Genomic DNA, 12,717 nt, shown 5'->3' with positions numbered 1-12,717 from the left:
AACCATGTGACTGACAGAGAATTAGGTCACACTTAGGATCCAAATAAACAGTTAATAAATCAAAGAGACAGGAATAGTATGTGTTATAAGCACATCAGTAGAAGGTGTTGTAGATGGTTATAATCTATGGTTATAAGCAGTCCCTTGACCTGCTAGACTTTAACAATTGATTAGCCATTTATTTAAAACCTCTATTAATCATTTATTATCCCTTATCAACTATTTATAAATGGAACTTTTGTATAAAGTGGGGCTGAGAATCATTTGGCTTGCAGACTGCAGTGTGCACGTGTAAACAAGGTGTATGATAAGTTATATAGAATTGAGGTCTGTGTTTCTTAAGATCAATACTGAAGACATCCAAGGTCTGCATTGAATATTTTGTTGTTAATGTTCTCTAGATATGAGCATAAAGAAGAAATAGTCTATCCTGCATATGTTGAATTCAGGGTAACCTCTCTCTTTCTTTTTTTTCAAGTGACCTTCTCATGCGGGACAATCTCTTTGAAATCATAACAAGCTCCAGGACATTCTACATCCAGGTAAAATCATTCCTAGTTTAAGAGGACTTTGAAACGGTTAGATAATCTGTACTGCACATGAGCTCCTAATGGGGACCGTTGTTTTGCTTTGAGTTTACTTTATTAGGCAGTAAATTTAGCTCTTGACAGTTGGTGTGAGTCACATTCATCTAAACAGGATGCTCCCTGATGGGCTTTCAACCAGAAAACACAAGTAGGTGAATTTGTGTACAACTCAGCTCAGCTTCGAAGCTCCAGTTGAGGGGGGCAGAGAAGGGGGTGGGGGGGGGAGGGAAGAAAACTGCCTGGTGGTTTCAGTTCTCCAGTTCTGTATATTTATAATTGCAGCTATTTGTGTGGGCAGGAAGAAACATGTAGACACGAAAGTACCAGCACTTAGATGAGAATCCAAGTGGAGAAAGTCATGACTGCAGCTTCCTTGTCCTGAAGTTTGCTGTCAGTCAGGCCAGGGCTGTTGATCATTCCCAGCTCCTAGTGCCACATGGAGGATGGAAAGTGAACGGTGGGCTGGCTTGCAGCAGTGCAGGCTGCTTTTTAGGGCAAATACTGATCTTAACACAATGATAATGCTCAGATCTCACCCTTTCCCTCTCCAGGGCACTGTGCAAACATTCGCTAAGAGCAGCTGGTTATCCTCTACTTCTAGCCCCTCTTAACTCTTTCTTTCCACGCCAGCCAAAACGAATGCTTGGGAGTCTGTCAGCCCGATTCTCCATTACGTTGTGTTTTGAGCAGTCATTTACACCAGTGCAGAACGCTACAATCCCGATTTGGGAGTATTTTACATCTGCTTTGCAACGGCGTTAATGATCACATGAAGTAAACGGCCAGGAAGAGTCTGGCCCTGTACGTACAGAGTTATAGACATATGTTCTGAGTCTCCAGGGGATGACAGGAAAGAAAGGGCTGACAGGTAGGGACCTGGAGTGTGTCTACACTGGGTAGTATTTACACATTGACTCAATCTGCCAGAGAAATTGCAAAATGAACATCAGTTTAAGGACAATACTTCACTCCCCCAAACCTTTAGACTGATTTTCTCTCTCTCACACTCACACTCACACACACACACACACACACACACACACACGCGCCTTCAGATGGGTGTTGTTTTTTTTTTTTTCAGCAGAGACCATGCAAAGCAGTGTGTACTGCACACCCACCAAAGCAGTTACAGCCAGCTGTCTTCTTTCACTACAACAGTTCAAGAGATGCAGCAGCCCTTGGGGACACATGCTCCACAGCCCCCATCTGTGCACCTCTGAGAGCTTGTGCCCCAGCTTGCCTCCTGTCCCCGACTCAGGGCTCTGAGGCTTTGGGTGTATTTAGTTTATTTGCTGAGCTAGTACCCAAAACAAAATAATTCAAACTGAGCAGTATCTGGCCCGAGCATTGCAAATGCCTGTGTAAGCCAGGCGGGTCTGAGCCAGCTGCAGCTGCCTCTTGGACGAAATCCAGATCACTCACCCCTGCAAGAGGACAGGAAATCCCACGCTACGCCTGGCCAGTTCGGGAGCCCAGTGTCTGCTCAGCACTTTGCTGCTGGGCTGGTAAGGGGTCAGTGGCTGCTCTCAGCCTGTGGGGAGAGGAAGTGCCCCATGTTGCTATCTAGTGCCCCCTCTGGCTGGTTGAAGGAGGGGCACTGAGAGGAGAGCTGAGTCCCCAGAGGTCTCGGGGCAGTGGGAGAAGAAGCGACTGAGGGAAGCTTTCCATGCCCCAAGGAATCTCGCTGCCTGGAACGACTCGTGTGAGACGCTGCTCAGGGCCCTGTGAATAGACGCCCCGTGGTCTTTGCTCCGTTCAGAGCTGGGTGTCCTGTGGAGCTTCTGTCTCCCCCTAGAGGTGCCCACCAGCTTCTCCTTGCCTCGTCCAGCCCAGGGATAAATGTCCATCACCCTGAAATCTCTGTGCGGGGACCTCTGGGTGAGGCGAGTCAGGATGTGTCTCAGCCCCATTTCTGGTCAGACAGGCAACTCTATCACAGAAGTCACCACCTCCACCCAGCCCCGCGTGGGACACCTTGGCAGAGAGCCCAAGGGCTGGAGAGACTCCATTCCCCTCTGACCGCAGGGACAATTGGTTCATGCTCCCTACAGTCCAAGGCTGGGGCAGAGTGTGGGCTGGTGATGTCGCGGATTAGGGCACTGGATAAGTATGTGTGTTTGCTGCACCAAGCAAGTGACATCTTTAAAAGAAAATATCCTGTGGGCTCCCTGGAGACCCCTTGGTGTTGCCTTCTTGATGTATGAATGTGGTTAGCTACATGTGAGAAGCAAACAGGCAGCCAACTCCTTGCAGGAAAGCACCACCCACGGCTTGTTTTCACTGGCCAGCATCCCTCTGCAGTACTGGGTGGTGGGGATTACCAAGAGGGGAATCATCCCTAGCGCTTGTTGGAGAAGGGCACATCTTTATCCTCTGTTTTCTCCCTGTGTGAACCCTTCCACAGGAAATGCTTACGTGTGGAGAGCAGGCTGCCATGGTGAACAGAGCATCAAACCCTCTCTCTGGCCTTGTCTACATTGGGAAATTGACTTGCATACCTATTGCAAAATAAACTATTCTGCAATAGCTATTCTGTAATGGTTCCCTGAGTGGACACTGTATTCTGGAATAAATGTCACTTTTATTCCAGAATTATTACTCTGATTTGGAAGTAAGTGTTTTGGAAGTAGGCTGATTACTCTGGAATAAAAATCACTGTTGCTCCAGAATAGTCTCCAGTTGGGAGCTATTGCAGAATAGCTTGTTCTGCAATAGCTGTGACAGGCAGTTTCCTCCCATAGACAAGGTCACAGACTCATGTAACAAGCTGCCTGATTTTGCTCTGCAGACTGGTTGTTGCTTCAGCTTGTAAAGCCAAATGCCAGAGGACTGGCAGCTGTAGCCTCTCTGTTTCTGAAGCATAAAGTGGAGGCTCACAAACCATCCTTTTATCCCAGAATCCAAATACGAGGCTTGGCGAAGCAGGAGCTCAGCAGGGCCCAGCAAAGGCTATTGCTCAGCCTCTCCAGTTCACATCGCCCTCCTTCTCCACCTCGGGCTTCTGTGCACACGTCGGTATCCAAAATGCCCTTCCAGATCCCACCTTGTTCACAGCCGGGCTAGCATCCAGGGAACCCAGAAGGCCTGAGCATGCAAAGCTCTTTCCTGTGGCTGCTGTGCAGGATTTTGTTCTGTGGGCGCCTGGGAATTGTTTGTGTATGTGGGAGAAAGGAGTTTACCTGGCAGAGAGGGAACCACTGTAATCAGGAGAGTGCCTGGTCTCGGGGCCCCCCGGACGGTCCTCTGCGTGTGCAGAGCCATGGGGGAGGTTCTGCAGCACAGAATTCAGTTTGGCCTGGAAAATCACTGGGCTTTATCAGCTTCTGCTTCAGCTGACAGGCTCAGCCTTAGTTTATATGTGGGTGCGTCTTGGCTCCAGTGTGGTCTCCAGCTGCTCCCTGAAAGCAACGTAAGGTGCCTCCTGCCACGCAGGGACTGAATAAACTACATCTGCAAAGCCCCAAATCCCTGCTGACTTGAGAGCGTGGGACCTGACTGCCAGTCTCCTGCAAGACAGCCAAATACAGCACTGTGCCACTTGTCCTCTGGCCCAAATCGGGACTGCAGTGGGACCACAATAATCGGAGATAGAAAAGGCCTGTTTGGTCTCTTCATGTCCCTCCTTCAGGGGCGGTGCAGGATGGCTGCGGGCAGGGGGGGTTCTCATGTTTTTAAAGACTGTTTCCCTCGGTTAGCGCAGGGGCGGGAGGGCGCTGGTGAGGAGGCCAGGCTCACTGAAACGTCTCTGCTCCCCGCATTCTTTGTATAGCTCTTGCCCCCTGGTGGAGTTGGTTTGTAACTTACATTTTGTGTTTTTTGTGGGGGTGGAGGGGGGTAGCCCTGTTTTGGTTTTTAAAGAGGTTGGCCATATGGTGTTGTCTCATCAGACAAAAATCACCCTGCAGGAGAATTACGGGAGCGAGCTGCTAATAATGGGTCTGATCCTGCAGCGTGTTGAGTGCCTCCTGAGGGCCCAGTATGTGCTGATTTCCTGAGCTTTTGGGTTTGGATACCTTAGAAGTCAGGCTAAGCATGATTTACTCACCCCTGAAGATTGTCTCATAAATGTAAACAAAAGTCAAGCTGTTTTTGGTACATTTCAGCCATTCTGGACTTTCCAAGTGGGTGAAATCCTGATGACACGTGAAGTAATTTCACAGAACTTGAGCAAGGTTTTTAGTTATAAAATAGATCTGGGCTGAACTAGAAGGTCATAAGATGTATGACCTAAGGAAAGCTGGTCACATGCTCTATCTGTGGTACTTGTTAACATCAGAGATGCACTGGCCAGACCCCCTGGATAGCGTGGCTGAACTGTTTCTGCTCTATGTGACTTGTAAAATGCAGGCAGAAATCTCATTTTTGGCTGGTATGTTTTGCAGGCAGACAGCCCTGAGGATATGCACAGCTGGATCAAAGCAATCACAGGGGCGATGCAGGCCCTGAAAAGCCGCCCAAGGGTAAGTCATATCCTTTCCTTTTCACATTTAACATCAATTAAAGATCCATTATTTTTAAGCTGATATGATTTATTTAGCGGCTCGTGCAAACGTTCAGTGAATTAGTCAGTTTCCAGGATGAGACCATGCTGTCTCTGGATTTGTCTACCACTCATCCAAAAAAAGTTTAAAAAACAACAAGTTAGGAGAAATCATTCAGTCGAGCTTGGCTATGATATCAGCAATGCTCCCTGAAGCCTGGGCAAAAGATTCAGCAACAGCAAAAGCTAATTGAATTCAGATTTGCATAGTTCACTTAATTCTCTTGTCCTTCCCTTGAAGCCTGAAGCATATACATTGCTAAAGTCCTGATCTCTAGAATCGTCCTCCAGGATGCTTAGAGCAATTTCTACAGGAACTAACCCCCACCTTTCCCCCCTCTGCTCTGCCTGTCTTTTTGCAGGAAATGTCCTTCGTGAGATCCATTTCTTCTATGAGCAGGCCTGGGGGCTCCAATCTTTCAAGCTCCTTGATCCCCTCCTTGCCCCGAATGAGACACCCAGGGGAGGAGAGGAAAGCACTCTGCAAAACCCCTTCCACCCCGTCCTGGCAGCCTTGGACACCAGTGCCACAGCCAGGAGGGAAGCAGCCCGTGATCGAGGAGATGCCCGGGTATATGAGAGACTCGGTGTTTGTGCCCTCCTTCACAGAGAGTGACGCTGGAGCCATGCAGCAGCGGCGTGTACGGCACAGATCTGAACCCCAGCACATTAAAGAGAAGCCATTTGTGTTTAACCTGGATGACGAGAACATCCGGACCTCTGATGTGTAACCAAACCCAGGCTCTTTTCGCCTTCAGGTTTTTTTTAAATGATGAACTCTGTTGATAGCAGTTTAATGCAAAGGTACCTTGATTCTACCCCAGACACATCGCGGTATCAGCTAACCCGAGCCAGCCTAGCACTCCACTTGTGTAATAACCATTGCAATGTGACGTACTCGGTCTGCTGAAACAGATCAGATTTTGGACTGAAAGAGCTGGTCTCCTCAGTACAAGTGTGGATACGTGTGCTAAGCACATTGGGCCAGATTAATCTCTGGTGAAACTCCATTTAATTGCCCGGGATGAATTTGTCCTGTTTTTGCCAACTCTCTCCAGTGATACGAGCTTTAGGTAGAACCACTTCCCTTGATAGTGTTGCTTTCCCAGAAAAGGAAGTGGAGGTCACATATTTCTGACAGTTCCCCTCTCCTCACCCGTCGCCGAAAGCCCACCTTTAACAGCCCGTTAGGTTTCTTTGTGTACAACCACGCTGCCAGAGTGGTGAAGCAGCTGCTGGCGGAAGGCAGCGAGAACTGTCAGGAGCAAAGGCAGCTCTTTGTTTCATTAGGAGGACATCCCTGTGACATTTTGTGCTCACTTTGTGCAGGCATAAATGGTGACCGCACGGGGTGTAAATTGGGAAGCATCAGCCCCCGGTGCCTAACCTGGCAAAACAGCACTACCGTTAGCAAATACCGTGGTTCTGAATTCTTGGGAATCATGCAGGAAATATAGGACAAGATACTGTCAAGGGCACAGAGGGCAGTTAGGTGCCCAGTTCTCATGGACTTTCAGTAGGAGATGGATGCTTAACTCTTTCCCATTTGTGCCTTTGAAAGTCTCCCCCATACAGGCCAAAAAGGAATTAGTGGGTCACACTAGGAAATCTGCTGTGTTTATAAAAAGAAAGAACACTGCAACTTGAAAACAGTTTTCTAGGAGACCAGCTCTTCACAGTGGCCAACTAACAATGTATTAACAAATCTATTTTCTTTGTAGTAACTCCTTTCTGTCCGTGGCCTTTACATGATGTCAGACTCTGGAGAAAGCTCCTTGTTCAGACCTATGTAACGCTTCATGCGTTGATGATAACAAACATGTTTTTTGGTATATATATATATATATATTTTTTTTTTAAATGTGAGTCAAGGATAGCACCACTTCTTTGCAGACTAGGTGTAACTGAATATCTGTGGCAAAAATATTCTCAGGTATGTATCCAATCTTGTATTGCATACACTTGGGCACAAAGATTTAATTAAAATGCCTGAATCTTGAAGTATTAATTAATATGTAGTGAAAGCAGAATATTTACAATGAAATTTGGATGATTTGGCCATCCAACCAGCATGCACTCTCGACCTTTACACAGAAATAAGCAGAATTCTTTTTAAGCAATGCAAACGTGGCATTAACCCATAACAAAACAAGCTGATGCACAAAGGGTATAAAGCAATTTACAGCAGAGAGAGTGTTTGATCTTTTTCACCTAAGAAGTGGGTAAGTAATCACTCTCAGATAGACATCACACAACTCTCTTTCCTGTCTCTTTATTTCCTGTGGGGGGGGTTAATAGTGGCTCAGGTTGTTCTGTGATTTTTTTGAAGACTTTGTAAAGCCTGTACAAGGCAGGTGCACCTCTTACATCGCTATTTCCAGGGCATCAGTGGTTCACAGGCCTTTTGCCAGCCTCTGCGTAGGGGGGAGTTTCCATTCTTTCCACTTGTGTGTCCAGCTGCTTCCGTACCGAGCCGCCTCTCCTCCCACCCTTACTCAGACAAACCCACCAGTGACTTCCTTGGGAATTTTGTCTGAGTAAGCACAAAGGATGAGGTGCTGCTTATCTAAAAAGCAGCACATCTAGCTAGAAACCCATATCCAACGCTAAAGCAAGTTCAAACCATCGTAAGTAATTAAAAGCATCCCTTGCTTTATTATTAAGACATTGCTGAATGGGTTGCAAGTTCCAGCTATTTGTAGCTTCAGTGCTACCTACACTCCAAGAAACTGACCGTTACGAACAGAAGGCAGCTGCTGTAGATAATGGCCCCCAGTGAAGCCGTGCTAGCCATGGACTGTTGCCATGGACTGCAGACTTGCTCTGAGGAGGGTTAAATGAGATGGTTAAAAGCTGGTGGGGACCTAGAACTCTGCCTATGCTAGCCGCTTCCTGTTAGCAAGCGTGAGAGATCTTTAAGGGGAAAAAGGGCTAGTGTAAACCCTGCCGAAGACTCCAAATGGAATTTCGTGCCCTAAAGCAGACGTGTGCATGCTCTTGCCATCTCTAATAAATTGAAGTTGAAACCTCTGTCTTAAATGTTCCAATCATACTGCAGCAGCTGTAGGTTTGGGATCTCTTGGAGTGGTCTTGAGATAGCAAAGATTTCTACTTCTTTTTATTGTCTGACGGTTGTCATTGGCTGCATGAAGCAATGCCATGTGCCCTACAAACTCTGCTTAATATTACTCCACTGGAGAAAATCCCTTGTTTTGTCCTGGCCTGCACAGGATTTAGCTGTTTTGAGAACTATATGGAAGCTTGGTCCAAACTCAGTTTGGGGCCAAGTGGAGCTTTATCATGATTTGGCCCATGAGTATGGATGAAGCCAAATCATGTTATAACTAAACTGAAATATATGTTCTTGCTTCCATTTCTACCTGTACCAAAGAGTTTTTTTGTAACCCACACTGGCCAGCCAAAATCCATTTCAGCCCTGGCTAAAACCACATTTAAACCATACTTGAGCACAGCTGTTAAATAAGACTGAAAACCCTTGTGTAGAACAACAGTATCTGTCATCTCAGGTTTCCATAGGGCACCCATCGCTGTGGTGTTTAGGCTCTGATCAATGTTATACTGAGAGCCAGGATTGGAAGTGAGGGCTCAAAGATTAACTTGGAACCTTTGCCACAGTTTGCAGACCTATTTCCCTGACTCTTATCATAAGAATGGCCATACTGGGTCAGACCCAAGGTCCATCTAGCCCAGTGTCCTGTCTTCTGACAGTGGCCAATGCCAGGTACCCCAGAGGGAATGAACAGAACAGGTAATCTTCAAGTGATCCATCCCCTATCACCCATTCCCAGCTTCTGGCAAATAGAGGCGAGGGACACCATCCCTGCCCATCCTGGCTAATAGCCATTGATGGACCTATCCTCCATGAATTTATCTAGTTCTTTTTTGAACCCTGTTATAGTCTGGGTCTTCACAACATCCTTTGGCAAGGAGTTCCACAGGTTGATTGTGAGCTGTGTGAAGAAGTACTTCCTTTTGTTTGTTTTAAACCTACTCCCTATTAAGTTCATTTGGTGACCCCAGTCCTTGTGTCATGAGGAGTAAATAACACTTCCTTATTTACTTTCTCCGCACCAGTCATGATTGTATAGACATCAGTCACATCCCCCCTTTGCCCTGACAGTTCAGAATCAGGTGTGTGCATAATGTGTGCTACTGTGATGGGAACAGTAATACTAACAAAAGTGACCACTAGAATCATAGGCTACAATTTTTATGACCGGAGCAGGGGAGGGGAATCAGAAAAACAATGGACGTCAGACACATATTCCTTGCTCCGTCCACCATATTCTTCAGAGTTGTAATGAACATTTAAAAGACAAATGAGGGCTTGCCTGATAAGAAGGGAGGATAGCTTGAAAATCCGTACGTACTGACTCACCACAGAATGAAATTAAAGTAGCGCTTACATGCATTGCTTAAGCCCCATATTTTCAGATTCTAGTCGTGTTGAGGATGCCCTGCTTTTGGAGAGAGAGGCCAGTTTTAGAATTTTTAAAGTAATATCTGGTGAATGCAGATAGGTCAACATGACTGTAATGCAGCCTGAATGTAGTTGTACCTTTTGTCTTTGTGGACACAGTTGGCCAGAGCATGTTTTAATAATGTTACATGCTTGGGGTGACAGATTTCAGGAATCCATGCCTAATTCTTTTACTTTTTTATATTTCCGTTCTAGTCAAAACAACTAAATGTATACTTTTATATTTCCTGTCAACCTATTTAAAATACTGAATGGAGTCCCCCACTTCATGTCAGTCAGTTCAAACAGTAGTTCTATGGGAGACCGTGGGAAATGTTGAAACAATGAATATGAATTGGAATCAATGTAAATGGTACAGCAAAAGTTATATTATTGAATTGTAGGAGTCTACATTTAGATTGGGTTTTTTTCCCCTTTGGCTTTATTTGCACTAGATTTTCTCTTTTATATTCTTGTGGGTTTTGTTTTGTTTTTTCAGCTGACCTCCTGTTTAGCTAATAAAACATCCGGTTTTGACTATATGTAACCATTTGACGTGATTGTGAATATAAAGCCTTGAGTGGCATCACTCAGACTTACTGCCGTGAGGGAGCCCTGTGTCTGAGAACATTAATTACAGGGCGAACCATAGTTAAGGTTGTGCAAAGCTCTGAAGATGTAAACTGCCATAAAGATGCTAAGTATTTCTAATGAATTATTATTGAAAGGGGTCCAAGGGCCTGGAATGGCAAAGTCTGAGTTTATTGCACAGGTATGATTGATTATCCAAGGAAGAAGCTACCAGTGGCTTTAGTACTATTGCTACGTCCCCTTTTCTCTGTCTTCTCCCCCACCCATAACTTCAAAACGGCATTGAGACTGGTTCCAAGGCCACAGGATAGTGGCAGACAAAAATGTGTCTTGGAAACTAATTCCTGTTCACTGTGCTAAAACAGTGCCACCATCATTCATGTTATTCACCCCAGCTCTGGTATCCTTCCCTTGTATGCAGTGAATTCCCACAAAATGCAATGGACGACATGGTAGAGGCCAAACAGCTTGATCAACGTGGAGCTTGGCAGCACTTTTTAGTAACTAATATATTTTAAAATGTGCGTTTGCCCCCTATGCGGAGTCTTGCGTTTGTACAGATGCATAGTCGTGCTATTTACCACCGGGGTCTTGCAAGGACCACCTGGGAAATGAAGTGTGGACCACAAAGATTAGTTTCTCCAGATTTAGTAGACAAATGGGTGCAGAGTTAAGGTAACTTGAATGGAAAGAATGGTGTGAGAAAATGTTCGTCGTTTTTCTTCTGTTTGTATTTTATATGAAGGCACCAAAACGGCTTCAGCCATTTTTGTAAATATTTGCCATGTATTTCAAGTGCCCTTAGATGAGGGTCCCTCTGCTTAGAGGTACTTACACCTAGACTAGAGACTAGACCTCTTGATCATGTGACATGTTGATATTAACAAATGTGGGATGAAATGACTGGTTTTTTTCCAAAGGAAAGTGTGAACAATAAGTTTCCATGTGACATTCCAGTCATTTTTTCAGGCTAGCAGGTGGTCCATAGCTTGGGATGTTGAAGATATTTTGGGGTAACACACAATACAGGAAGACAGAATTAGTAAAGAGCCTATAATATTTTCTACAGATTTTTTCCTCTTTCCTAGCAGTCCCCAAGCAGTTGCGTAGAGTGAAGTTTTGAGTTACAGATGTGGTAAGATTGAATGAAGTGGAAGTTTGGAAAACAAACAATACATCATTAGAATTTGGACTTTTGTTTAATTCTTTTGTGAGCTGCTTGTGCATTTGATTGTGATATTTGCACCAATAATTCTCAGCTGTGAATTGCACTTGTGTAAAGATGACTTTTGGGTCCGTGAAAAATCTTCTAATGATACAATGCTTCTCACTTTACTTGTAGTGAAAAATTTTTGTTGCTTGTTTTGTAGTAAAAAAAACCTGTGTGAAATCTTTAAAGAATGTGCTTTGTGTTTTTGTATTTTACCATTATCACTTTTTAAACTCTTTTGCAGATAAATGCAATGGCTAACATATGTGTAGGAAAAAAGCAGAGTTATCATAAGTGACTTCAATCTGAGTGATGTATGCTGGAGGTCTCCTTAAAGTGTCCTTGGAATTTCTAAAAGTTTTAGAGATGTCAATTTCCTAACTCAAAAAGTATTACATCCAGCATGGGAGAATTCTATATTAGACCTCATCTTAACTGATAAATAGTAATTGATCACAGAACTAAAAGTAGCTTAGGTTCAAGTGACTGTGACTTGATTACATGTGTTATGTGGAAAAAGAATAAAGTCCAAACCAATAACATATACAGCTGGTGCTTTTCGAAAGGGCCAGTTTCACGAAGTTGAAAATAATTGGGTCAGATCAGCTGGGAGAAAAAAATTAAACACAAAAATGTGAATAATGATTGGGAACTGTTTAAGAATGTCTTACTAGATGCATAAAAAGCCACAAATGAGAGATTTCAGAGTAACAGCCGTGTTAGTCTGTATTCGCAAAAAGAAAAGGAGGACTTGTGGCACCTTAGAGACTAACAAATTTAACATTGTAAGGAGAGTGATCACTTTAGATAAGCTATTACCAGCAGGAGAGTGGGGTTGGAGGAGAGAAAACCTTTTGTAGTGGTAAACACCCATTTTTCATGGTTTGTGTGTATAAAAAGATCTTCTGTACTTTCCACAGTATGCATCCGATGAAGTGAGCTGTAGCTCACGAAAGCTTACGCTCAAATAAATTGGTTAGTCTCTAAGGTGCCACAAGTACTCCTTTTCTTTTTACAAATGAGAGAGAAGGCCACACTAGTTAAAAAAAACAACCCAACCTGGTGTAGAAGAGAAGTGAAAGCATATATAGAGAGATATAGGTAGATAGATATAAAATATGCCTCTCTCTCTCTCTCTCTTTCTAAATGAAGAATTGTAGAAAATTGGTAAGGGAAGAAAAAGAATACAAGGAGAAAGCTATGGCCACTAGAGTTAAGGACAATAAGAAGGAATTTAAAAATATTAGGAACAAAAGGAATCCTAACAATGGTATGTGTCCATTACTAGATGGAAATAGAACTGTCAATA

The 12,717-nt window shown here is 44.4% G+C and overlaps 1 protein-coding gene across 4 annotated transcripts in view; it reads left to right on the top strand.

The window, feature by feature from the left end:
• Positions 1 to 11,599, top strand: part of PLEKHA2 (pleckstrin homology domain containing A2) — a 54,431-nt gene extending 42,832 nt beyond the window's left edge. For all 4 annotated transcript variants that reach the window (XM_037886336.2, XM_037886338.2, XM_037886337.2 and 1 more), the window contains 3 exons: positions 479 to 542; positions 4,970 to 5,047; positions 5,490 to 11,599. In XM_037886336.2, the coding sequence (XP_037742264.1) occupies positions 479 to 542; positions 4,970 to 5,047; positions 5,490 to 5,858 (511 nt within the window). In that variant the 3' untranslated portion in view covers positions 5,859 to 11,599. The remainder of the gene's footprint in view (positions 1 to 478; positions 543 to 4,969; positions 5,048 to 5,489) is intronic.
• The last annotated feature ends 1,118 nt before the right edge of the window (positions 11,600 to 12,717 follow it).

Source organism: Chelonia mydas, chromosome 26, assembly GCF_015237465.2.
Source record: "Chelonia mydas isolate rCheMyd1 chromosome 26, rCheMyd1.pri.v2, whole genome shotgun sequence".
NCBI lineage: Eukaryota > Metazoa > Chordata > Testudines > Cheloniidae > Chelonia > Chelonia mydas.
This window is presented reverse-complemented; position numbering and strand designations above follow the sequence as displayed.